Below are 24,638 nucleotides of genomic sequence, written 5' to 3' on the forward strand. Positions count from 1 at the left end.
ACATTTATGAAGCTTTAATACACAATAATAAGTAAAAAATGCATTGAAGATAAGATCGACAGTCTGTTAACAAACAATACCAAACTATGAACCGAAAAAAAATGTTTTTCCTCCAGCTTGATTATGGGATGTATTTATAAATCCTTCCTTTCGTTTAATCATAAGGAATTTCATTGAAAAAGTCATTTTTGATATAAACTTAATATAAAGCAAATGTTAACCATTTCACTGTCATGTATAGATAGTAGATAATGTATTTGTCCTAAATTTATTCAAAAATATGCTTCACAGTTTTACAATTATTATTTATTTGCTTTACAAAACTCTTATAACTAACTCCTTTTTGAATGTGTTGATCATAATCATCAATCAGCCATCATGCGCAAACTCTTGCGTTCGCGCTTATGAGCACAGGGTGTTTTAATTTATTGTTTTAGTAGTATAATATTATTAAATTATAGAATAATTGTTACATTGAATAAAATACTTAAGATTAAATAGATAAAGCCTATCTAATAATTTATTGAAAAGCACATTTTTTTAAGATTTATGACCATCTGCTAAGATGATTTTCTTCAATGTTCGTACTTATTATATTCATATTATTTAAATATGTATGTATATGATAATATTGTATTACTTGTTTAAGAATCTCAACGTACAAAACGATACAGACCGTTTGTATGTATATTTGTGAATAATTTGTAATAAGTATTATACGCTAATAATTAACTACATTGTTTCGTAGATATAATCTACTTTTAATATTTTCAAGCATATTACATGAATTAACATTGTCTTTCAGAATTTTATGAAATATGTTGTTACTGATGTTATTTTTTAATTATTTTTACATATCATTTAATGTAAGCTGTTTTATTAAACTTTGTGTATTTTATGAATAAAATACTTTTACATAATTATGTTTTAAAAGCGAACGCTAAATTTATAAATTGGACATGGTTGAGATAATAATGAAGTACAAAATAATTGATTGGATTCATCTATTTTATGTCACAATTATTTTTTTCGTTCACAAACCAATTCGAATGCAAAATTTTTAGTCACCTAAAACTCTTCGCATTTTGAGCCTTGAATATTCAGTAATCTCACAATTACATTGTTCTAGAGTATTATGTATATTGATAAATTTAGTGTTTTATATTTTAAACATTGCGCAAAGTTAAGTGTGCATAATAATTATAATAAAATTAGTAATTTTGTCTGTGATCGAAATTTTATAATGTTAAGCTGAAAATAAGCGCACTTAATATGTCCTTAATTCATACATTCTGACGATTAGTAGGTACACATTTTGTTGAATTTTTGATGAATTACAATATCTAATACCTACCTAACTAGTATTGTTAAAATATATCAGAAACAAATAATATGTTATATTAAGTCGATGTAGGTATATCAAAGACCTTTTCTTTGTGAATTTTAAATTCCTCTACATTAAAAGAGAAATTCAACTGAATAATGTAAAAAGTATCCTCAGAATGTAAACAATAAACATACATCCTCATTGGTAAAAAATTTAATATACAAGGTATAATAGTACAACAATTTTTGTTTTTTGTTAAATTTTTTACCACCCATCATAATGTTAGATTTTGTTTTTTTTTTCCTCCTATGAACTTAATATTGTTCGTATTAATTGTTTTACAGAATGTATGAATTCTTGGAAGCTATGTATATATTATTATATTTTAGTATTTAATTTATTTCTCTTCTTGACTACCTATCTACACGCGCCATGTACGTTTTGTTACACAAAATGTTAATCTAAAGCATGTTGCGTGTTTTGCAGTGTCTTAATTCAAGTCCACTTTATATGAGGCAAAAGTAGACGTAATATTCTTATGATTAGTCCCACATTGTTAATTAGTTAGTCCCTATATAAAATCTTAACAGAATTTGTTAATACTCATTCAGATAGTTAAAACATTAGATTTATAGAGCTTGCTTTATAATGTAGAGATTGTTATGGTAACGCAATGTAGAAAACATAACATTTTACAAAATACCTACATAATCATCTTGAAGTGCGTTGCTGAATTGTAGCTACGTGATCTGTGGCAGAGTTACATAAATATTTTATTGGCAAATTTATTTCATTCAAAAATATATTATACCTTACCTGCGTAGGTACTGTGAACAGTGTACGCTTAATCGTAGATAGACGTTACCATTTACCAACAAAGCGTTGCTATAATAGCTCTACATAATTATAGCTTGTGAAAAATTTAATAGAACATTAAAGGCATTTAAAAACGATTTCTAAATCGACGCTTGCTTCGCAATCAGTTTTAGATTTAGTGTTTGTAAGTTTCCCTAGGTCGTAACTAATTACAACGATTGCATTCAATTGAACGTTTTATTTTACTCATTCAGCTTTATAAGCAATAAATTGACGGCTTTATAAGTAATTTTTATACAACAATAATAATAGGAAATTGTTCGTTATTGTTAACAAAGTGAACGAACGGTAAATGATGTAAAATATGCGTCATTTGTAATTAAACAAAGCACATTAGCCCTACTTATATAGTTAATGAAATTTTGAGCAGCGCAAACTCTCGTTGAATACCTAAATAAATTCAGTGAAAATAAAATATCACGCACATGCGAATTTTTCTTTTATTTACATTCCCACTTTGTCCAAATATATATTTTTGATTATGAGTAGACCTTTTGGCAATTGAATTACCTACATCAAAATGCGTTATGTAGTTTTAAAGCTATTTCATCGTTATCTAAGCATTCATAGGAACAGACAAACTGAAAAGGCACTTTGTTCTATACCACATAGGTAGGTATTATATTTTAATCCTTTATTATTGTAAGTGAAACTTGGCAATACCGTCACGTTATGCAGTAAGGCGACGATTTTGGTTTTGAATCTTACCAAAGAAGTTTCACTTCTGATAAGGGTGTTCGGAACACACACTCTTTTTTTCCTTTTTCAAAGTTGATTTTAATACAAATCCGCCAAGGTCCTTTTTTCAAATTATGTAATAGGGTGCAATACCTATAAGGAAAGCCTCATCGAGACAAAGTGCTCCTAATGTAGAATACTGACGGTAGAAAATTAAAAAAAGGTGATGTTCCTTTATTTTTGTTAAAAAAATTACACTGCATTCAAAATGAATCTCGAACGAAACGAAAATTCACTTGCCGCATACTTATGTGATTCGAACCGACTAAAATTGAACTTGACAGAACAGAAACAGAACTTGGAAACTGTAATTAAATTGCATTGATCGCTACGGTCAAATTTAAAGATATATCTATCTCATTATGTATGAAACTAGATATTTTCATTTTCAATTCCATCGATAGTTGATCCAATGGCATACCAACCCAGGGGCTAGGTGCGGAGCAGTGCCCTAGCTAGCTCTAGTTCAGGGAGGCATCAAGAGTCAAGTCCTACCATAGCGTTTAGCTACTATTATGTATTCTGTGGTCCTACCATAAAATCCACAGAAATCTAACAGCTGAACTTTCAAAAATTTATCTCATTTTTATGACAGATTGTTATTTTTTGGATCATAATAAATTGAACAATTCATACATTTTAAAGCAATATAATATTTATACTTAATACTTATAAAATGGAATAGATAATAATTCAATATTATAATGATAATATTATATTTGTCTGCATGTTTCCCGCTTATACTAGCGTTTAGCTACTATTATGTATTCTGTGACTGTAGTTTGAAAATTGAAGCTGACATTGACAGTTGTATTTTGATTATCATTGTCAAATGTCGAGATTTCATAGAATAATAGAACGCATGATATTGTTTACACTTTTTGGACTAACCCAAACTTTATACGATATGTTTTGAATTAAATTATTCTTGTTCAATTTGTATTTCAACATAAATAATAGAATCATATTGTCACAAGAATTAAAGGATCAGTGAAGAAGATCAAGCATTTTAAACTGGTTTTTATCATATGTGAAGAATACCGTAATAACCTCCAAATAAAACTTTCCGAAGAGTATCATAATATGAAAACTTAAAAAACAATAATGTGCATATCTATAAACAAATATGGAAACGAAGAAATGTATTGTAAAGTGCTATAAATGTAGGAATGTGCTAGTTGATGATCTGCAAACTTCATCGCCTAGTCCCGAATGTATTTTAGATGGAAATTGCAACAGTTATGACGTGAAAAGCTTCATATACCTCTTAGAAGACAAACTGCCGGAGTGGATAAAGAATAAAGTTGAGGAAGAACAATGGACAAAGGGAAAATTACATTGCAGTAACTGTGGTTGTAAAGTTGGTTCATTCGATTTTGTGTCAGGTAGAAAATGTGAATGTAGGAATTCTGTACTACCACCTGTACATTTTATAACTAGTCAAGTTGATATTCCTCTTGGTACTATATTAAAATAAAAAATAAATTACTTTTTACAGAATGTATGCCTTATTCTTTTCACACTCTTTAACACGAAAAACTAAGATCATAATAGAGAGGCTATGAATTAAATGTACTTGTGTATACAGGGTGTCCCACTGTTGGTATACTAAGCTCAAAGGAGGTTATAGTTTTGCATACGCTGAGTACGTAAAAAATACTTAAAAAATTCCAGACACATTTTTTTTTCAAATAGATGAAATCTTAAAACTCTATGTGTACACCCCTAACAAGCAACCCGCCCAGCTTTGCCACCAGCACGTGGGCTATCGTTTAAGATTATGTTTTCATAGACAAAATGCTCACATTAGAGAAGCGTTATATGCCGGCTGCGCGAAGCCAGAGAAGAAAACATGGATTTTCAGGAAAAATTTAGCAAAAAATTTTTGACGTAATTTTGTTTTTTAAGTATTTTTTTCATGATTAGTGTATGCAAACCTATAAGTCCCTTCGCGCTTAGTATACCAATAGTGTGACACCCTGTATAATAATAATGAAAAATTACAATACTAATTTGGGGGTTAACACTGCTGCAAGGCAATAACTAACCCCCCAAATTAAATAAAAATTCTTATCAATTTCAACGCATAGGTAAATAAAAGTCAGTTTAAATTGTACAACAATATATATTTTGCATTTATTTAACATAAAATTTATTCAACCACCATACAACTTGGTACAGCTTCATTGACTTCAATATCCCTACATTTGGCAGCATGGAGTTCTCGTCTTATCTGCAACAATAAAATAAGTAATATCAAGATTTTTGAACAATCTGACAAAACATTAAACAATTGTAAAATTATTAACTTAATATAAATATAAAATATCATCTCATCTTACAAGTAATTAGTACAGTACCTATGCACAAATAAAACTTTTTTTCAAATAATACATACCTCAGGTGTAATAGAAGGATGTGCTTGTTTCCTCAACAATTCCAAGAGAGCATCACGCTGCTCAGTTGATATATCTGCCTTGTATCTTTGTACAAATGTCAATAACGCTTGATGCCATAGTACAGGCAATGTTCTGTGATCATTGTTAAATCTGAAAGATAAAAAATACAATAAAAATATACATTAAATAAGAGAAATACAGTAAAAGTTCCTTATTCGCGGGTAATAGGTTCCGTAAATGTGCCGCGAATAGAGAAACCGTGAATAAGGAATGGTAATTTGTATGGGGTTATAGGGAATACGTTCTTAGGTGACGAAATAAAAAAGCTAATACATAAAGAAACCAGTTTAATTTAAGTTTTTGACCAAACATATTTATTAATTACCATTTAATTAGGTATTATCTTCAGGTTTAGGCAATGGCTTGTCACTTTCTACTCGTTTTTCATTTTTTTTTGTCGACATTATAAATTCGTAGTTGTAGTTCAAGCGTTTACTAAGGATAACGAATGGTTTTTATTTAGGTAAATATATATGTATGTATGTACCGATGTACCGATTCGATCCGCCAATAACGAATTTTAGGCCGCGAATACAGGATTTAGGTCGCATTTTTTCCATCCGCGAATAGTGAAACCGCGAATGAAGGAAGCGCGAATAAGGAACTTTTACTGTACTTTAAAATCATGGTCATTTGAACTTCTACTGTAAGTAGTGAAGTAACTAACCTTAAGAAGTGGAATACTACAGAATCAACCACCCGATAAGGTAAAGCATACTTCTTATCGAATAGAATTCTTAGGAATATTGAACTAGCACCAGTGTAGTCCATTTCAGCTATTTTCAACATAGCCGCACTTGAATGTAATACAGGAACAGAATTTCGGGCCAATACTGAGCCTACAATTATTGCTTCTCGCAAAGTACAGTCACCTGCCTGGAAGAAATGAATTGTACTTAAAGACAAATATACATTTTATAACATGAAGTAAATCTCCTAAAAAAATATTTGAGTATTATTATTTATCTTAGTGTTTTTCTGACAAAATTCACATAAAAAGCCACTACAAATGAAAAACTTTAAATTGTTATGAATTAATAAAAACCTTAAGCATATATACTTACTTCCAATAAGGGTAATAGAATACCCTTCATAAAAGCTCCAGGTTTGAAGAGGGATTTCCTAAGAGCCTGATATAAATGGAAATTTAATCTTTTGTATTCAGCCAAATCGTCTCTCACTCTTGGCAACAGTACTAGATTGTAAAACCTTTGGGCCATCTTTTCCTTTAGATTTGATGCAAATATTCTTGTAGCCTGGAAATGTTATACAATGTGTATGATAGTATGATAGTTTATAGTTATTATATTATTTTAATTTCATTAAATTTAGTTCAATGATGTAAGATAACTAGTTACAAACATTTATTTAAACTAACAATAAAACAAAAAAATACAACAATTATTGAAATAAACAGATTTTTCTATATTCTCTGAAAGTAATTTAGATATACCTGATACATAGCAGCTGCAGACCAAGTTGTTGGTTCAGTGAGATATAGAATTTGCTCCCAATTTTGCAAATGAGGGATCATTTTAAATGCTTTTGGCAATTTTCCTGATCTGTACTTCTGTAAGACATCTCTTACTCCTTGATACATAGCTTTTATCCTAAAGAATATCATTTTTAAATATTTCAAACATTCTCTTTGAAGAAGTATTTAATTTGTATGTATTAACTAAAATGTTTATTACCTCGGATCTATGTTCTGTAACTTGAGTGTTTCTACATCTGAGAATTGTGTTTGGAGTTCAGTATGTTTGTCGGTTATTTTATCCTTGATAATATCAGCCAATGTTCTTGTCCTTTCAGGATTCGCTGACATAAACATTCTAATTGCCTCCTCATCTTCTTCATTGATTTCAATATTATCGTAATATGTGTCTGGTTCAAGATCGTCCTGATCTGATTGGTCATCATTGTCAGAATTGGAATCTAAAGGAAATCATTTTTTTAATAAGTACAAATAATTGTTCATGCTAACAATAATGTATGATATTGTGTTCGAGTAACAATATTACCATTTATAGACAGAGGAAGTGTATTTTTAGTAGAAGATGAAGCAATGCCAGTTCCAAATTCAGCCTGTTGCCGCCGAGCGGCTTTCAAAATCTTTTTCGACAAGTCTGCGTTGACGAACTACAAATTAAAAATAAAATAATGTAAAAACTGTTTCCAATTAACTTTCCCTTAAGAATTTATACTGAATCTACTGTGTTTTGGCAATAATTATTACTTACTTCTTCGTCCTCATCGTGTCTATTTTTTTCTTTGATTCTGTTCTTCGATTTCACTGAATTTGTCGCTTCTATTTGATCAGCAAGGGCTATGTTTTGACCTACTTGTGAGGGTTTTAATTTTTTCGCTTTTCCCATGTTTACCGATTAAATTAAACACTCAATTAAACATTGAATTCCACACGTGTGCCCAGTGCCCACAAATTTAGATGGCAGCTGTCAGAATATAATATGACATTGACCTTTCACAATTGACAATTTACTCTGTGGAAATTACCAATTCCAATGACAGATTGTCTATGATTTCAAAGATAACATATTAATTTGTATCATGTACATGGCAGTTCGAAAAGGGGCAGTTTTATGTTGGCATATTATGGAAATAAATGCACCGTGTTATTTATCAATATAATTAAATTAGAATTATAAATTAGGATTACTATAGGTGCTGACTGCTGACTATATTTTCTGCGCGAATATATCTTGCAGGACAAAGTACGGACTGCGGACCGTATGTGTGACCGTATGTCAGCACTGTGGTCAGCACTAAATAAAATTCGCACATATTGCTCAGTCCTACAACGACGCAAATAAATAGCGTCGTTGTAGATCCATGAGATTGGCACTATTGAGAAACTTGAAGCTTGTCCTTGAACCATCGCTATAATATTATGAAGAACAAAAAAGGCATAAGAAACGACTCTGTTACTTTTTCATAATGTAAGAATGTAGGTATCACAGTCAAGTGTGAAACTCGTCTTTTCTTCCTCACTTCTTGAGATTCTTTTTAAGTTAGAGTTAATAATTTCGTAAAGTCAGCTATACAATAATCCTCTATGGAGTATGGGGTAAAGCAAGCGGTATTCCCACAGGTATTCCACGCGGAATTTTAATAGTTGGAAAGGGGTTTGGATAAAGTTGGCGTCGTGATAAACTTTCGCGACCAATGGATGAAACTAGGATATTTTAAAAGAACAATAAATTGTCATCAAAAGTTATTACGGACATAAATTTCGATATGTATTAGGAATAGAAATATTTGGTTGGTTTGGTTTTGTATTATTCATTTACTTACCTAGAATCTAGATGATTTATTATAAGATTTTTCTTTTAGGTTTCTCCTTTGTTTATTTAAGAATTCTAATCAAAATGATGTACATTTATGAATGCTTATATGTATACGCAATATCTATACTAATATTATAAAGAGGAAAGGTTTGTGTGTATGTATGTATGGTTTTCACGCATAAACTAGGTACTGGACCGATTTTGATGAAATTTGGCACAGATATTCTTTAGACCCTGAGAAAGAACATAGGCTACCTTTTATTGCGAAATATGTACCACGGGCGAAGCCGGGGTGGACCGCTAGTGTAATATAAGAGCAATAATCTTTTAAAATATACAAGCATCATCACTGGCCGCGAAAGGCCGACGGACGCCACTGCCCCACTAGCCCGTACAAAAGTACCCAAACCCCTTTGAATGAACAATCATTATTTTGTTTTAAATAATATGTAAGTACTTGCAGAATTAAGACGGGCGAGATTATAATATGACAGTGTATTTTTATTTTTTTGTTTTATGCTATGTTTACTTTTTATTTAAAGTTTTTTGAGGGACGAAGTACAGCATTGCTGGACAGAATTTTGCTTTGATTCATAAGTTTAGACAAAGTAGGCAACGTGGAACGCATAATCGCCTTACGATGTAAGGCTGTGTAAGGATTATGCCTTTGTCTTGTCTTGCAATAGTGTAAGGCTTACATACTCTTATTGAGTAACGTAAAGCATTGAGTATAACTTGTGCCATAACAGGTATGTGATAATATAAATAACTAGATTTCCGCCTGCGTTTTCAAATGAAAACCCGCATAGTTCCCGTTCCCGCAGGACTTCCGAGATAAAACCTATTCTATGTGTTAATCCAAGTTACCCTCTATATTTAATATTCCGTTCCGTTCCGTTCCAGCCTTTTAAGACGTCCACTGTATATTATGTGTGCTAAATTCCATTGTAATCGGTTTAGTAGTATTTGCGTGAAAGAGTAACAAACACACACACACATCCTCACAAACTTTCGCATTTATAATACAATATTAGTAGGATTAGTAGGAAGATACCAGCCTTTAAAATAAAATGGGTTTAGGCTGTGGGATTGGGTTAGGTATGCGATTTGACTAAGAAAGGAAAATAAGTTTGTAAATGGCCTTTTAGGTAAGTAGTTAACTACTTAGAAATTCTTTTTGCATTTCAGTAACCGTTTTTTTTTTTGTTTTTCCTGACTCTTACATCTAATAAGCATACCTAATATTAGTATTCTTTAATTACTTGGATTATTAATTTGTTGAATTAACAGCTACGACATTAGATGGCGCTGAATCGATCTCATTCAGTTGAATCGCATAGCAGGTATAGGTACTTAGTCAGGTACATATATGGGTACATATAAATAAAAAACGAATTTAAAATGTAGTAATAGATCATCTTTTTTTAAACTCACCGAAATGGGTAAATATAAGTAGGTATTAAAAGTAAACGACATTACTGATATTAGTTTTAATAATAGAATGTTATTGGTTAACACATTTTACATCTAATTGTAAGACTCGATCTGGTTGATAACTTCGCGAATAGCAGAATTGATTTCTGTGATTGCAGATTGAGCCACATTACGTATTGTTAGCTCAACGGTCCACATGATGATACCATTGAAGAGAGTCGTGAAGACTCTAATAACTGGGTTGACAAGCCAATCAGTGAGAACATTTCCACGTAGCGCTACTCGTAGGCGTCTGTAATATTAATATATTGTATTAAATATTAATTATAAAAATAAGTTATAAATCTGTAAAGATTATAAGGATTTCGCCCTGTAGACTGAACCTATGCTCCACGCGGTTTCATCCCCGTAGCTCCACTCCTGAGTCCTGTTGGTCGTAGCGTGATGATATATAGCCTAACCTTCCTCGATAAATGAGCTATCTAACACCGAAAGAATTTTTCAAATCGGACTAGTAGTTCCCGAGATTAGCGCGTTCAAACAAACACAAATAAATTCTTCAGCTTTATAATATTAAGTATAGATTAACTATATTCCTATTCATTATTATTTATATTTTATCTATAGTAAATTAGGAGGTTGATAATTATCTATTAGGTCCGTTTCAAATCTCTTAATCGTATCAATACAATATCGCTTCATTTTCATAATGAAGTTGGAATTAACTGCATTATACTTAGAGAATTAAACCAACTTAATGCTCTAAGGCATTATATGGAGATGTTATTACTAATTCGATTCATAGACAGTATAGGTAGGTATATCGTTCGTTTTAGTTAAGAACATTAAATATTTTCCATAAAATCCAGCCCGTTTTGACCAAGTGGTTTTAGCTTCATCATCGTGTATACTTAGCATAATTAAATGGACTTGTGCTATATGTATGGAAATGTATTCAGCAGTCTGCCCTCGACCTTACCTAACTCGTTGAAAATATTGACTTACCCGACATCCGTTAGCGAGAACTGTTGTAAATGAATTTCATCATTATTGAAATCTATTAAGATATCGGCAACTATTCTGAAGCGATCCAATGAACCAACAATTCGTCCCGTGGGACCAATGTTCATGACCTTCACAAGGTAATCATAATTGAACTGAAAAAAAGGCATCAATTATAGGCATAGATTTCTTACCGTAACTAGGTAGATGAGGTAGAGCCATGGTAGAGCTAAAGGTGTCTAAAGCGAGTGGTGACGTGTGCACAAACAAAATTAATTACCGTGATTTGTTGTAACTTCATAATAACAACTTTATATAAAATGTACATATTATATAATATATGCAAATGCGTCATAATGCTCTAACGAACACAAAAATTTACCTACATTAATTAAAATTATTCTGTCTGTACCGGAACAAATCCAGCTTATCTTTGAAACATCTGGACCAATTTTAACAGGAATTTCAATGGCTAATAGTTGTTTTTATAAAACTAAAATACCTACTCTATTATCCCTCTCTATTTTTTTTTTGTCCTGAGGTTACTTTAAACAAAGCCCGTGCGAGCGCCACTTCTAAATAAGAGCAAATAATATAGTAGTACCAAAGTACAAACTGATACTCAGTCTTTCTGTTGCACGTACCTCAAGATCGCTGAATTGAAGCTGGACTTTAACACGCAACATCTTAGCAAAGTAATTTACAAGCTGATCTTCAAATCGAGAGACATTAACGAGACCAGTCATACTTCCATTTTGAAGCTTCAACCATGCGCTATATGTGATGAGCAAGAGACGCTAAAATGTTAAAATAAACTGTTTAAAGTTAAGATATTCCTTAAAAACTTATTTTCACACTAAAATAATAACTTACCACTTCAAAACCTTCAACAATATCGGGTAGAAACATGGGATCCAAGCCATTTTCTTGCATGAAAGGTACAAGCATAGAGATGGTATTGTCCACATAATCATTGACTGTTGCCGTTTGTCCCAGATTCCATTTTGGACTTATGTCCTTTCCAAGAGATGGTGAAATATCATCAAAATACAATTTTGCTCTATAATAGGCATAAAAATAGGTACTTATTGATTTTGCATTAAACAAAATAATATTCGAATCGAGAATAAAAAAATCTAGCTACTATCTAACTACCTAAATACCTAAAATGCAAAATAAATAATGAATTAAATTAATTTATTCCAAAAAATCTAAATACAATATGATTTTGTTTAGCTTCAATATAATTACATAGTATGACGTTTAAACAATATTTTTGGCAATATTGTTCTAAATTCTACTCTTCTTTATAAATTACAAAGTGTATATCTAGAATAATTTGGAAAATCCAAAAGTGCACGCCTCATAATTTTTTTTAAATAAATATTTATTAATTATTATTTTTGTTTATTTATAACAATTAAACCACATCGAATCAGACCCTGAAAAATGAAAGGGTTCTATTCCTGAGCATACTCAAGCGTAAGAGAAAAAAAAAGACTCGATTAGTAAAGTATTTCGGTCGCTATCGTGTTAACAAGAAAAAGGATCCGCACATACAGACACACGGACGTCCAAGACAGAACTTTTTTAAACTGTTTTTTAACTAGTTTAAATAACAAAAATGACATCAAAAATATCATGAACGTTAAAAATAGTGTTTTTTCTTAATATGTGTGTGTATGTATTATCTTACAAGTGCAATGTATGATACATAAAGACATTTTAAGTTTGAAAAATCAGATGTTTTGCGCGAAGTGACAGTAGTACCCACCTCAACGCTTCGCTTATGAGGCGTGCAATACATAATGCTATCGAACATTGTACTCACACAGGATTATATTTGGCAACATTGCCTTCGGCGGCAATAAGCAGCACCGCCAAAACCAACGCTGTTGTCTTCGTACCCTTCATGCTTTCAACGTACACTTGAATAATGAATTAACTTATTTTTCAATAATAGATTGCTTTATACGAGCCCTTGATTAATGATAAATCTTACACTTTATCAGTTACCACTGGTGCCAATTCAAAACAGGGCTGATTATTAATTGACGATAAAAATCGTAATTATTTGATTTGTATAGGTATAAAAATTATCATTAATTAAAACGTTTATCTTAAACACAAACAATTGATGAACTAGATAGTCAAATATCCTTCAATCGTTTGATAAGAGAATTATGTGAAATAGGTACCTATTACCTTAATAATGATACCTCGAGTCGTTTTGTAATTAAATAAGTAATAAAAACAACAGATTTGATAAAACACAAAAGCTATTTTTTTTTTTCAATGCACGTAATTTTTTTGTTACTTCGTTCTTTATTCGATATTTCCAGAGCTTTATTACCTACTCTTACGTGTTAGCTCTATGATATTAGGTACTTATCCCACGTAAAGTTCGTATGTAACATTGTAACGTATATTGCTGACCATAAGGTGCTATAAGATTCCGCATAATATTATGATCGTAAGTACATACATTTTAATTCGTACAGATATATAATATATAAGTAATTATACCATTTAATATGTTACATAGTAATATGTATTTATTGTTAATTAAAAATTAAAATAGAAAGGGAATGGTAAAAATTCAGGATACTTATAAATGAAATGCACACATGATATGTCATAAAAATAATTATTTATTTCACCATAGCCCATTCAAATGTCCTCAGCATAATATAGTAATAAATAATAATCATAACAGTTGTTATTTACAAAATGGGAATATAAATTTAATACGATGTACGGACAGATATCATTGCGATTTTTAAACATAATGAATCTTAGTCAACATTAATTAATATCAAAATTGTGCAAAAACAAAAGTTAAATAGACACACTACCCACTTATCTTCTAGAAAAATATAAAACTAATAACAGCATTGCTTCTATAAATTTCTTATATATACGAAACTCAAAATAGGTGAATTAACTTCATATTCCTACTTATCAATATGATAAGCATAGTAAGCCCGTCTAAAGAAAATTATACTTTAGAGATTCGCATTGTATTAAGCATTTTTAAATAGAAAATTCATAATAAGAATAAATAAAACCCGACTACCCGTTAAATTATACTCTAATTCACTGAATATAACAGTACTATTTCGATTTTTTGGGTTCACCAGACAGCATCTTTTTCCTTTGTTTCAACATGTGTCCGAAAAGAACAGGGAATAACGGAATATAGGACAGCATGTAAATAACCAGGAAGTAATAATAGTTGAATATAAAGTTCCATGTGTTAGGCATAGAGATGGTAAAGATTTGCTTCTCTACGACTTCGTCAAGCGTGTGATACCAGCATAGCAACTCTCCTGTTATACCAATGGGATAGAGAAACAGGAAGGTTGAGTACCTGTGGAAAAAAAAAATTATACATTGAGTTACTAACTATGTACTACGTACTAGAGAGGACTTCGCTACTACACTATTTGTATCACGAGTTAGAGTCAATTGTCTCAAACCAATTTTTTTTAAAGTGAAACTTTTATTACATCGTCTCAAACTTTTTGGTCTGTGTAGCGCATGTCGCGTGTATCGCGGCTGCCGAGTAGGTATACCTACTCGGCAGCCGACCGTCACGCGACATGCGCTACACAAAGCAGTATTCGGAACCGTTCGAACAGTTTCACTTTTACCGTGGTTTCATAAAACCACACAACATTTTTTTTTTGTTTTAATTTATAAGTAATAAGAGGCAGAATATCTACAAAGTGTATGACTAGCCGCCCCACGCGCGCCCCGATTTTGTTCGTGGTGTTCTCTCTATACGTAGTAATAATACCTCAATGTTTTTATGCTTAAAATTTTTAATGTTACGACCTACTTAATGATAATCGAAGGTTTTGCACTGATTTAATATATTTATATAAATCTGAAAATAAAATGTAAGTAAATGAACTGCGACACCACAAGCTGACCTTCTATGCAGGTGTGGTAACTGGTAACTGGCTGACGCCTTAATTACATCGATAACGAAAATAAATGTCGTTTTGTTTTGTGCAAGATATTTTTATTTAATTGTATACCTTTTGTTCTCGGCTCCGTCCGATAACGAGATATTATCTATTTTAGTAATTTGAGCATTATATTATTTTCTAATCTTTGCGGACGTAGACATCTCATTATTACGCTATAGGTAATTTCAGCCAATAAATTTTATTTTGTATCGTATTTTTAGTAGTACATAATATTATGTAGTATATTTATAAATTACTATTAGGTATATAATGAGTTTTTACTAATCCATTGTCTCAAAAACCTTAACTATGAAATATATTATATTAGATTTCCTGGCTTGATGTGCCTGGCTTCGTCCGCTTTGTCAAAAACCTAATAAGTTATATATTCTAAAACCTTCCTCTTTTAACCATTATATCTATTAAAAAACCTATCAAAATCTGATGCGTATTTTAAAGCGACTTTGTTATATACTATGTCGTGATTGTGGAGTAATTAAATTCCAAACTTAGTTCCACAGCTCACCTTAAAAACAGTAGATTTTCAGGCACCACTTTCATAATATTCAATGCATAGTATGAGTATCTGATTATTTCGGTGATGGACCAAGCAAAGACGCATACTGGGAGTCCAGGGCTAACCGTGGGTCCATGTGCTATCATAAATCCACCACACACCAGGAAAACCCTTGAGAACACTTGCATGAGAACTAAAAATACCCCTGACGGTACCAACCCTACGGCTGCATGCAGGATCTGAAAAAAATACCTTATTATCGTCTGGGTTTAAATATAATTTGAAACTTTATAGAAGTAGTTTGAAGGGCCCATCTTCTTGTATGTTATGGAATATATTAGGAGTTATGAAAAGTGCCATTATTTATCAATCCTTTATTGCACTTAAAGAGAATAAATAAGAAATACAGACATTGAAATATAGCTTAAACTAAGTACAAATGGCGGTCTTATCGCTTTAGAGCGATTTCTTCCAGACAACCTTTGGTACAGTAGAGGAAAATATATTAATAATCACTAAAATAAATACTATCATAAAATAGGTAATGCAGTTATAGAGCGTAGCAATAAGGAAGTTCAGATAGTTATCATCAAACATGAACTTTGCATCCGTACTACTTACTACATATTAAGTACAGAATTTAATTATCTATATATAATGACTCCACAAAAAAATGGAAATATTTTGGAAGGAATTGCAATTTATTCATGCATTTGATTAACCTTGCTATGACCCACACTAATTGTTATAAACATACAGATACATGGTCCTGACTTGGGCATGCTATGCTTCAATTTACATTCTGTGTGGCAGACTAACATACATTTTTTTTATAATATCTGTTCATATTCACATATCAATTAAGAAATGTATACTTTTTTGAAAAAAATATGTCATATACTGTCAAGTATGATAAATAAATCTAACAAAGTGGATCAGCCACGTCAATTATAAGGCCCTCTAAGGCTCTAAAATGGGTATATCATAATCTACGTCCAGAAATAATGTCAATGAGAATATTTAATAGATGTCTTATAAACCTTATAGCCCCCTAAAATGTTTATATGGGACCACCTTAAGGCATGCTACACCACTGAGTGGATAAATCTGGTAAACTTATTCTTAGGCCCTTATTGATTTTCTCCGCAGTCAAAAAATAGGCTAATTATTAAATAACATAATAGGATTATTAAATAAAGTCCGTACTTCTAATACTGCAGCATTTTGAAATATGTACACTGTCCATTTAATTTCTTCCCAAAAAGTGTCCAAGGTTCCACGGTTCAGGAAGTGGACAAGTGTTTGCCATAACATGTATGACCATCTGTAACAACAGAAAATATTAACCATAGTAGATACTAGATACAGATAAAATGTGTGCTAGTCTAGCTAAGTATAAGTTTTAGTTTTAAGTAATAATATAAATATACATATTTTACATTTAGTATACTTAGGGCCGATGTTTCAATGCTTAGATAAAACTTATCCGTCCAATAAAGTATAACACGATAATATTAAAATGTCACGTAAACTATGTCAAATATGAGCAATTAGAATATGTTTATAATATGGTAGTTTTATACATTATTCGACAAATAAGATTTATCCAAGCATTGAATAATCGGCACATAGTAGCATAGTAAAGTGTGATAAATAAAATAAATAAAATGGATAGCTTTGTAAATTTTCCTTCAATATCTTTAAAAAAAAAAGATTAAGTATATTGTCATACTTGTTTATTGCTTTCTGTAAAATTAAAAGCAAAATACATATATATCAAACACATTACATGGTATAAGCACTAATTAATAAAAGCAATTTGTTAACAACATTATCTACTTTTTTATATTCTAAAAAAACATGTTTTGACGACCATAGTACAAAAAAATGTTAAAAAAACTTAAGACTTTTTGGTTTACAGCATGTATATATGTAATGATTATAACTAATAACAAGGTCATACAAAGGTTGGAGCGGTTAACGGCATATTAATTAGATAAATATACGATTTATTTTATTTATAAATCAAGCAAGTATATCACATATTACATCTTACTTTGAGAATTTATTTAACAGGTAAAATGTATATTTATTTATAGAGTTCTTTTTGATTTATTATTATTTTTAAGTTGCATATTTTATTATTAATTAAAAATAATTAAAAACAAATTTTACACCATTTTTGTAAACACTGAACATAGGTATTTGAATAGAATATTAAAATGTTATACTTAGAACAAAATTTAGAAAAATTATGAATTTTTCTCAATTTTGAATTTTAAGGAAAGCATAATACATAAATATTCCCTATGCGGTTGGCCAAATACACCCTAGTGGGCCCAGTGGATTAAAAAGAAATATAACATGTTTACAATTGAACATAATATCAAAGTTTTAAATCATAGGGAAATTTTTATTTACTTATTTCCACTATATTTAATCACTTGTTATGTTCATGATATCAATAGATGAATAATCTTATCATTTCAGTGTTTTAATTATGATAATTTATTAAATTCATTACGTTCAATTTTTCATTTAGTTACTCAAATTAGAGTACACGCTATATAATATTGTTAAAATAAATACCTCAATTATTATAGGTTCTTTAAAAAAATTACTCACCCTAAAGTTTGCACACTGTTATAGGCGATAAGATACAGTTTTCCAACAGCTGATAATTCTGTGTTTTTTGGCTTCTTTACAGTTTTGGACGACATATTTAATATAAAGTCGACAAACTATATCATATATTTAAATCGTAAATCTAGCAATAAATAAAGCTATATTCTCAATATACGGCATACGCTACGTGTACGTAATGTGCAGTTTCACCGTATCACGTCTGCGTCATCACACTCATCACAATTCACAGCTAGTAACTTGTTATTTACTGGCTTAGTTTACTGGTTATTTCTATCTTGTTCCTATCAATGGTCAAGTTATAGCGAGACGCGAGTAGCGACCAAGCGTGTCTCGTAATGTAATGAATTAATTTTTAAATGAATATATTTCCATCCTTCTTATAGTCATGATATAAACCTAATAAATTCCTACATACGTACTAATGAGTGTTTTAGGCAGTGTACCTATTAAATATTAATTAATAATTAATATTTAAAATTTAAATTAACCTAAAAAATAGGTATGTATTATGTCATGTGTGATAGGTTGACATACGTCAAAACCGCGTACAGTGTGCAATCTTTGGTGCGTTCGCTAAGTGCGTTCGTGTCAAATTTAATTCGAAAATTATGATTTAAAAAATAAAAATACGGAGTGCAATAAATTATTTAAATATTACAACTCATTTAATTATATTTTATACTGAAAAGTTCCTCGTGGACCACTGTGATCAATGATTTAACAGAATCAAAACATATAGGGCGATTACACCTAAGAGCGTTTTCACATTATCCGATCCGATATCGGATATCGGAAGCCGATAGCCGATATCCGATATCGGAGGGAAGTAAAATGTATGAAATATGTGCCTGTCTTTCACATTGTCCGATCCGATATCGGATATCGGAGCCGACACCGATAAGCCCGTGAGCTATCGGACGATAATGTTCAGTGTTGCCAATTCAATTTTCGAAAAGGCAGTATACCAACAGCAAAAAAGCACTAGTTTGTGTATTTTCAGTCTTATATGGCGCTAAATCTTTAAAAAAATTCTTTGCTTTAACCTAAAATCCTTTCTATTAAAAGAAACCTTTTTTTATTTAGAAAACACACATTTAAGTATTTATAGGCATTAAAAATACGATTTATACGGCAGCTATTTTAATTACCGTATTAAAATATACGGCAATTGGCTGAACTGAAGTAAACAAAAATATATTGCGTTCTTAAATTCAAATATCTATCTTCGAAAATATTAGTGTCTATCATCTTTATTTTAACTCATTCTGCCTCGCTCCTCCTCCTACTCGGATGTTGGTTGTGCTCTGTGGTTGTGCTGTTTATTGTAGAGATTGTCTAATCTAAAAATGAACGCCCTTCCACTAAACTTAATTGTTTCAATGTGTGAGGACAAATAATTATTGAACCACTTTTATATGTGTGCGCGCGGCGATTCTAATGCAAACTTTGACTTTCGCGCACTGATTTGTCAACTAATCGGGCGATCAGTTCAGGTGCCTAGCATTGTATGGCGGGGAGAGTGCGCTATGTACGGAATGACACGTCCGTTCTGTCGTGCATCGCGTCATTTATGCACTAGTTGGCCAACTGGTCCTGTCGTTCGGGCATGGACAGGACTGGAGGACTGAACGACCAATGAGGCAGACCAATTTGTGTGTATTGCGTCTATACACGTACTTTGAATGTGAGCGTAAACACAGTGGAGGGGCGTTCATTTTTAGATTAGACAATCTCTACCTATTGTTGTCATTGAGTGCTTTGTTTTTAACCGACTTCAAAAAAAGGAGGAGATTTCACACCGATTTTATTTTTATTTTGAATTAACAACAAAGAATATTTGAAAACTCTTAATTCTAAAATAATTGCTTATGACAATAAAATAATTTATGTATCTTTACTTACAGGAAATTACAACAATCATATTATAAAATATATATTTGAACGGGTGACAATATTATTTACAGTGTAATAAGAAAAAGAATAGAAAAAATGTGAGTCGTCATGGGACGCCTGGCAGATGTGAAACATCGTTCGGTTTACAAGTGAGCCTATAGATGTTTCACATCAAAATGTGAACAAAGATTGTATCACATAATAAATTTATCATAGGTCCTACATGAACTTTTATAAATGTATATAGTGAAAAAATGACTAAATGACTAGGTACGTCTTGTTAAAAATACATTTAATAGATTTTGAAAGGTATTTACTGATACATAATATGTATTACTAAAACTATTAACTAATACTAGGTTGTAGTAGGTATTGATATAAATTTATTTAATTTATAATGTGTTAACATATACTATACAAATGACCGATATCAAAATTCAAAACTATTTAGTAAATAGCACATCTAAATAATATGCAGTAATTAAATATCAAATCTTTTTTACATTTTACTTTTCTTTTTTTGAAGTTGTTTTACGTAGTTATTTTTAATGTATGTACAACTATGATCTATCATTTGAATTTTCTTTAATTATACCTTTTTTTATCAACTGGCAATTTAGTGTAGTTTTCTCTAAAAATTTCTGGCAACACTCATGATGATATCGGAAGGATTTTATCGGACAATGTGAAAGGGAAAATTGTACCCGATATCGGATATCGGCTATCGGCGTCCGATATCCGATATCGGATCGGATAATGTGAAAACGCTCTAACGAGTACTGACAGTGGTGAGTCAGTGTCCTCGGCTGAGAAGAGCGGTGAGAGAGTCACTAGAATCCCAATTTGTTTACTAGGCCTAGTACCCACCAACCCGCTTCATTCTGCTGCCCCCGCAGCGACTCGCTATCCCGCTCGGCACGTATAAACACGCACTCGTCGCTTGTCACTCGGCCACTCGCCACTCGTTCGTTTCGTCATTGTATTTTTTCAAACAATTATTGATCGAAATCGCAATCAAAATGGCCGCTAATAACAAATGGAGCTTGGAAACGACATTAAAATTTATACAGTTTTATAAAATACATGAATGTTTTAGGAATTTTTCGTCACCCGATTACAAAAGCAGAGAATAGCGTAATGCTTCCTCTTCTAATAAATCCCACAATTCGTTAATAATATCTGGTAACAGCCGATTTAAAACCCGTTTAAATTCTTTTTTTTTTTCGATCCATTGCAGACGTCCGCGTCGTGATCAAAACTGAACTGACTCGCCACTAGTGTAAATACGTGTAAACACCCACTCGGTTCGGCAACTCTCTCGGCCGAGAGCTTATTTACTGACTCGCAACTGTACTCATTAGGTGTAATCGTCCCAATAGTCGAGCAGAAGTAACAGTAATATAATGTAATAAATATACAAAATAATCATAATAATTTTATGTTTATGTTGTTATTTTTGTTTAAGATATTTACATTAAAATATACTGTTTTTAATAAACAGCTAATACTGTAAGACCTCATTCACACGAGAGCTTTTTTAACGTCCGTTAAAAAAGCGTCCAAATAGAACAAATGCATTCCCAAGTATATGTTCACACGTCAGCGCTTTTAAAGCGCGACGCTTTTTTATCGCGCAGTGTTCTATTTTCAACGCTCGGCGTTGGGCGTTAAATAAAATAGACCATAGGAAACTTCTTACTATTATTCAGACGAGCGCTAAAAAAGCGCCGGCGCTGCGTTCAGTATGCCGCACGCTCGCTCAGCGGTAGCACGTGTTTGTTGTGCTTATAATCATCAGAAAATCGATACGATGTCGTGGATTGTTGATCCCGAACTATTAATTATAGATGTGGAGTCTCGTCCGTTCCTGTATTCAAAATCGTTATAGACATTTGAAAATAATTAAAAAAATTCCGGGGTATTGCCTTAACTCTTCGTACAGTGTCACAAACTGCTCTTTGCTCGTACCCAGAATGCCTTTTGTTTTCTTTTTCGTCTTTTAATAACACAAATCGCTAGTGCCAATCTTTCTTTCTTTCTTTCTTTCAAATATACCTAACATATAAAAATTAAAACAGTATATTTTTATCATATTCCTTCATGTTTATCGATGACGAGTTTGAACAAATACCTAAGTAGGTACCTACAAGTGGTTTATTAAGAACAAACTTTCCGAGGAATTCTAAGCAAATATAATAATATAAATATCATAAAGATATTACGCAACTGACATTACGTAATTATTTTAGCAGAAACCATTTCCACGTCTTACTGAAGCCAGAGACGAGACATGAGTGATTTTAAAGCGTTAGTATGAACAACCACAGAGAGAACGTTTAAAAAGCGCCAACGCCGGGTTTTAACGCAACGCTTTTTTAACTCTCGTGTGAATGAGGTCTAATACTCGAAGTAATACTGGCAAACTAGCCACTGCCATAGACTATATAGCCCACTGCCCAGTGCCCACAGAACATATAATATATATACTGGCACTTGGCAGTGACTGTCGTAAATTACTGGCAACACAGAATCTATACTTCTTTTCCGTTTACGCTTCGTGTCGATCGGGTAGGTTTGATGGTTAAAATTTATTAAACGCATTATGATTCGGTCGAACTTTATTTAATTGTAGATTTGTTTTAATACTTTGTTTACATTTTACAGTGTGATTCAAACGAACCATCAAAATGGTCGCGGCTAAGAAACAAGTGAGTATGAGCACGTGTCACACTTTTGTCCGGACCCTTGGCATGGTTATTTATACAATTCTGTGGATAATCTCCTTAAAATGTGGTCCCAGATTAATGGCTACTCGATAGGCTCGCTTATTTTTTTAATATGGGAGGTTGAGATTGTAGCCGACAGTTTACTGCTAAGAGGTTATTTTTTTTCCATGTTCCTATTCTGCCATTTTTACACTTGTTTCTTTATTTCAGAAAAAGACCATTGAGTCTATCAACTCAAGGCTGGCGCTAGTAATGAAATCTGGCAAATACTGCTTGGGTTACAAACAGACACTGAAGACATTGCGACAGGGCAAGGCTAAACTAGTCATCATTGCCAAGAATGCTCCTCCCCTAAGGTGAGACTACTGAGAAGTAGAGTTCCCCAAATTGCTTTAATTAAAGGAAAGCATATGGAGTCTCCGGACTAAGAAGTATGGTTTCCCCTTTATTCTTATCAATTGGTTTACTAAATTCTTTGAAAGTAAAATGTTAAATTGATTAAACTGGGAACCCTATGGAGTAGTCTTTGGAGTGATCCATGTGCTTTTCTAGAGAGGTAAGACTTAAAACTTAAAAAATTAGACATAAATTTAATGTATATATCGTGTATATTATTACACGCGTCATGTAAAAAGAACGCTGACGGTTAAGCTGTGCATTGGCGATTTATTGGTCTATTTGGTGTTATGAGGTGGTATAAGAATAACAAATATGTAGTTGCGAAGCTACGACTCGAGAGCCTACTTCAAAAATAAAATAAGCAGCAAATAACTTTTGTGCTAAACTCGATACATGCCAAAACACACCCCATCACTTTCATCCAGAGTTCTTTTTACGTGACGCGTACAGTACTTAAAGCATATTAATTGGTACATTATCTTTCTTATACATACTATGATCGGTTTACTATTTTATCTCATTTATTTACACTTATTCACTGATGCATTTCCCTCTTGTTTGTCTGAAAACTGAAATTTTCTATTTTGTGAAAAAAATATGATAAGGATAAGCACATTTTTTTTTAATTTCGTATCAAAACAAATCAATTTAAATCAATTATTGTGTCAACAATTATTGTGTCATCCTTTTTATTTTTATACACTGTCAATGTGTAGCATTGAAAAATAAAACAATAAGAGTACCTAGTAGTAGTTAAAATAGGAGTAAACATTTTTAAACTCAAATTTATTATTTCAGGAAATCAGAGATTGAGTACTACGCTCTGTTGGCCAAGACGGGAGTCCACCACTACAGTGGAAACAACATTGAGCTGGGCACAGCTTGCGGAAAGTACTACCGCGTGTGCACACTCGCCATCACAGACCCTGGTGACTCTGACATCATCACCACATTGCCTGAGGCAACCGTTTAATAAATAAGTTTAAATTAATATTTGTTTTTATTTGCCTTCTCCTACACAAAGTTAATAATATGTAAAGTTTGTGCTACAGCCAACTAGAAGTAAATGTTACAATTAAATATTAAGTGGCTCAATATCATTAAAAATTGTATCTCGTGGCTTGCGCATACATACAATTTTCGTATCGACTGAACTATTTAGTCGAGTTGTGTACTCCTCTTGAATTCCACACGACTTAACTGTTTATTCGATGGAGGTGCGCACTGCGCATATAACCGATATCAGTCTTACATATTTATATCCCGAACAAATCTAACAGTCTTCTGTACTGCCCACCAGAGACTAAAGAGCAGTAACAGCCCTTTTGTGATTTTTCGTTTT

At 31.9% G+C, this 24,638-nt stretch overlaps 4 protein-coding genes across 4 annotated transcripts; 1 reads left to right on the forward strand and 3 right to left on the reverse strand.

The window, feature by feature from the left end:
* Positions 1–5,046: 5,046 nt before the first annotated feature.
* On the reverse strand, positions 5,047–7,854 carry bys (Bystin). The gene is made up of 8 exons (XM_090119897.1): positions 7,641–7,854; positions 7,422–7,539; positions 7,095–7,335; positions 6,854–7,010; positions 6,465–6,656; positions 6,068–6,276; positions 5,340–5,490; positions 5,047–5,174 (listed from the first exon to the last, which is right to left on the reverse strand). The coding sequence occupies exons 1-8, from the start codon at positions 7,773–7,775 to the stop codon at positions 5,094–5,096; spliced, it is 1,284 nt and encodes a 427-aa protein (XP_089976023.1). The 5' UTR covers positions 7,776–7,854; the 3' UTR covers positions 5,047–5,093.
* Positions 7,855–10,180: 2,326 nt separating this feature from the next.
* Positions 10,181–13,160, reverse strand: LOC149909793 (uncharacterized). Its single transcript, XM_090118135.1, has 5 exons — positions 12,973–13,160; positions 12,015–12,201; positions 11,786–11,938; positions 11,145–11,296; positions 10,181–10,431 (listed from the first exon to the last, which is right to left on the reverse strand). Exons 1-5 carry the CDS (start codon positions 13,053–13,055, stop codon positions 10,233–10,235), a joined length of 774 nt encoding a protein of 257 aa, XP_089974261.1. The 5' UTR covers positions 13,056–13,160; the 3' UTR covers positions 10,181–10,232.
* A 609-nt stretch (positions 13,161–13,769) lies between these two features.
* On the reverse strand, positions 13,770–18,523 carry Hacd1 (3-hydroxyacyl-CoA dehydratase 1). Its single transcript, XM_090119903.1, has 4 exons — positions 18,258–18,523; positions 16,839–16,956; positions 15,642–15,871; positions 13,770–14,511 (listed from the first exon to the last, which is right to left on the reverse strand). The coding sequence occupies exons 1-4, from the start codon at positions 18,350–18,352 to the stop codon at positions 14,256–14,258; spliced, it is 699 nt and encodes a 232-aa protein (XP_089976029.1). The 5' UTR covers positions 18,353–18,523; the 3' UTR covers positions 13,770–14,255.
* A 4,118-nt stretch (positions 18,524–22,641) lies between these two features.
* On the forward strand, positions 22,642–24,287 carry RpL30 (ribosomal protein L30). The gene is made up of 4 exons (XM_090119898.1): positions 22,642–22,739; positions 22,836–22,879; positions 23,108–23,253; positions 24,095–24,287. The coding sequence occupies exons 2-4, from the start codon at positions 22,859–22,861 to the stop codon at positions 24,267–24,269; spliced, it is 342 nt and encodes a 113-aa protein (XP_089976024.1). The 5' UTR covers positions 22,642–22,739; positions 22,836–22,858; the 3' UTR covers positions 24,270–24,287.
* Positions 24,288–24,638: the final 351 nt, after the last annotated feature.

The sequence above is a fragment of the Colias eurytheme genome, chromosome 3, assembly GCF_061535395.1.
Source record: "Colias eurytheme isolate Ceu_HAF_F1 chromosome 3, ilColEury1 Martin Lab GWU primary, whole genome shotgun sequence".
NCBI classification, from domain to species: Eukaryota; Metazoa; Arthropoda; class Insecta; order Lepidoptera; family Pieridae; genus Colias; species Colias eurytheme.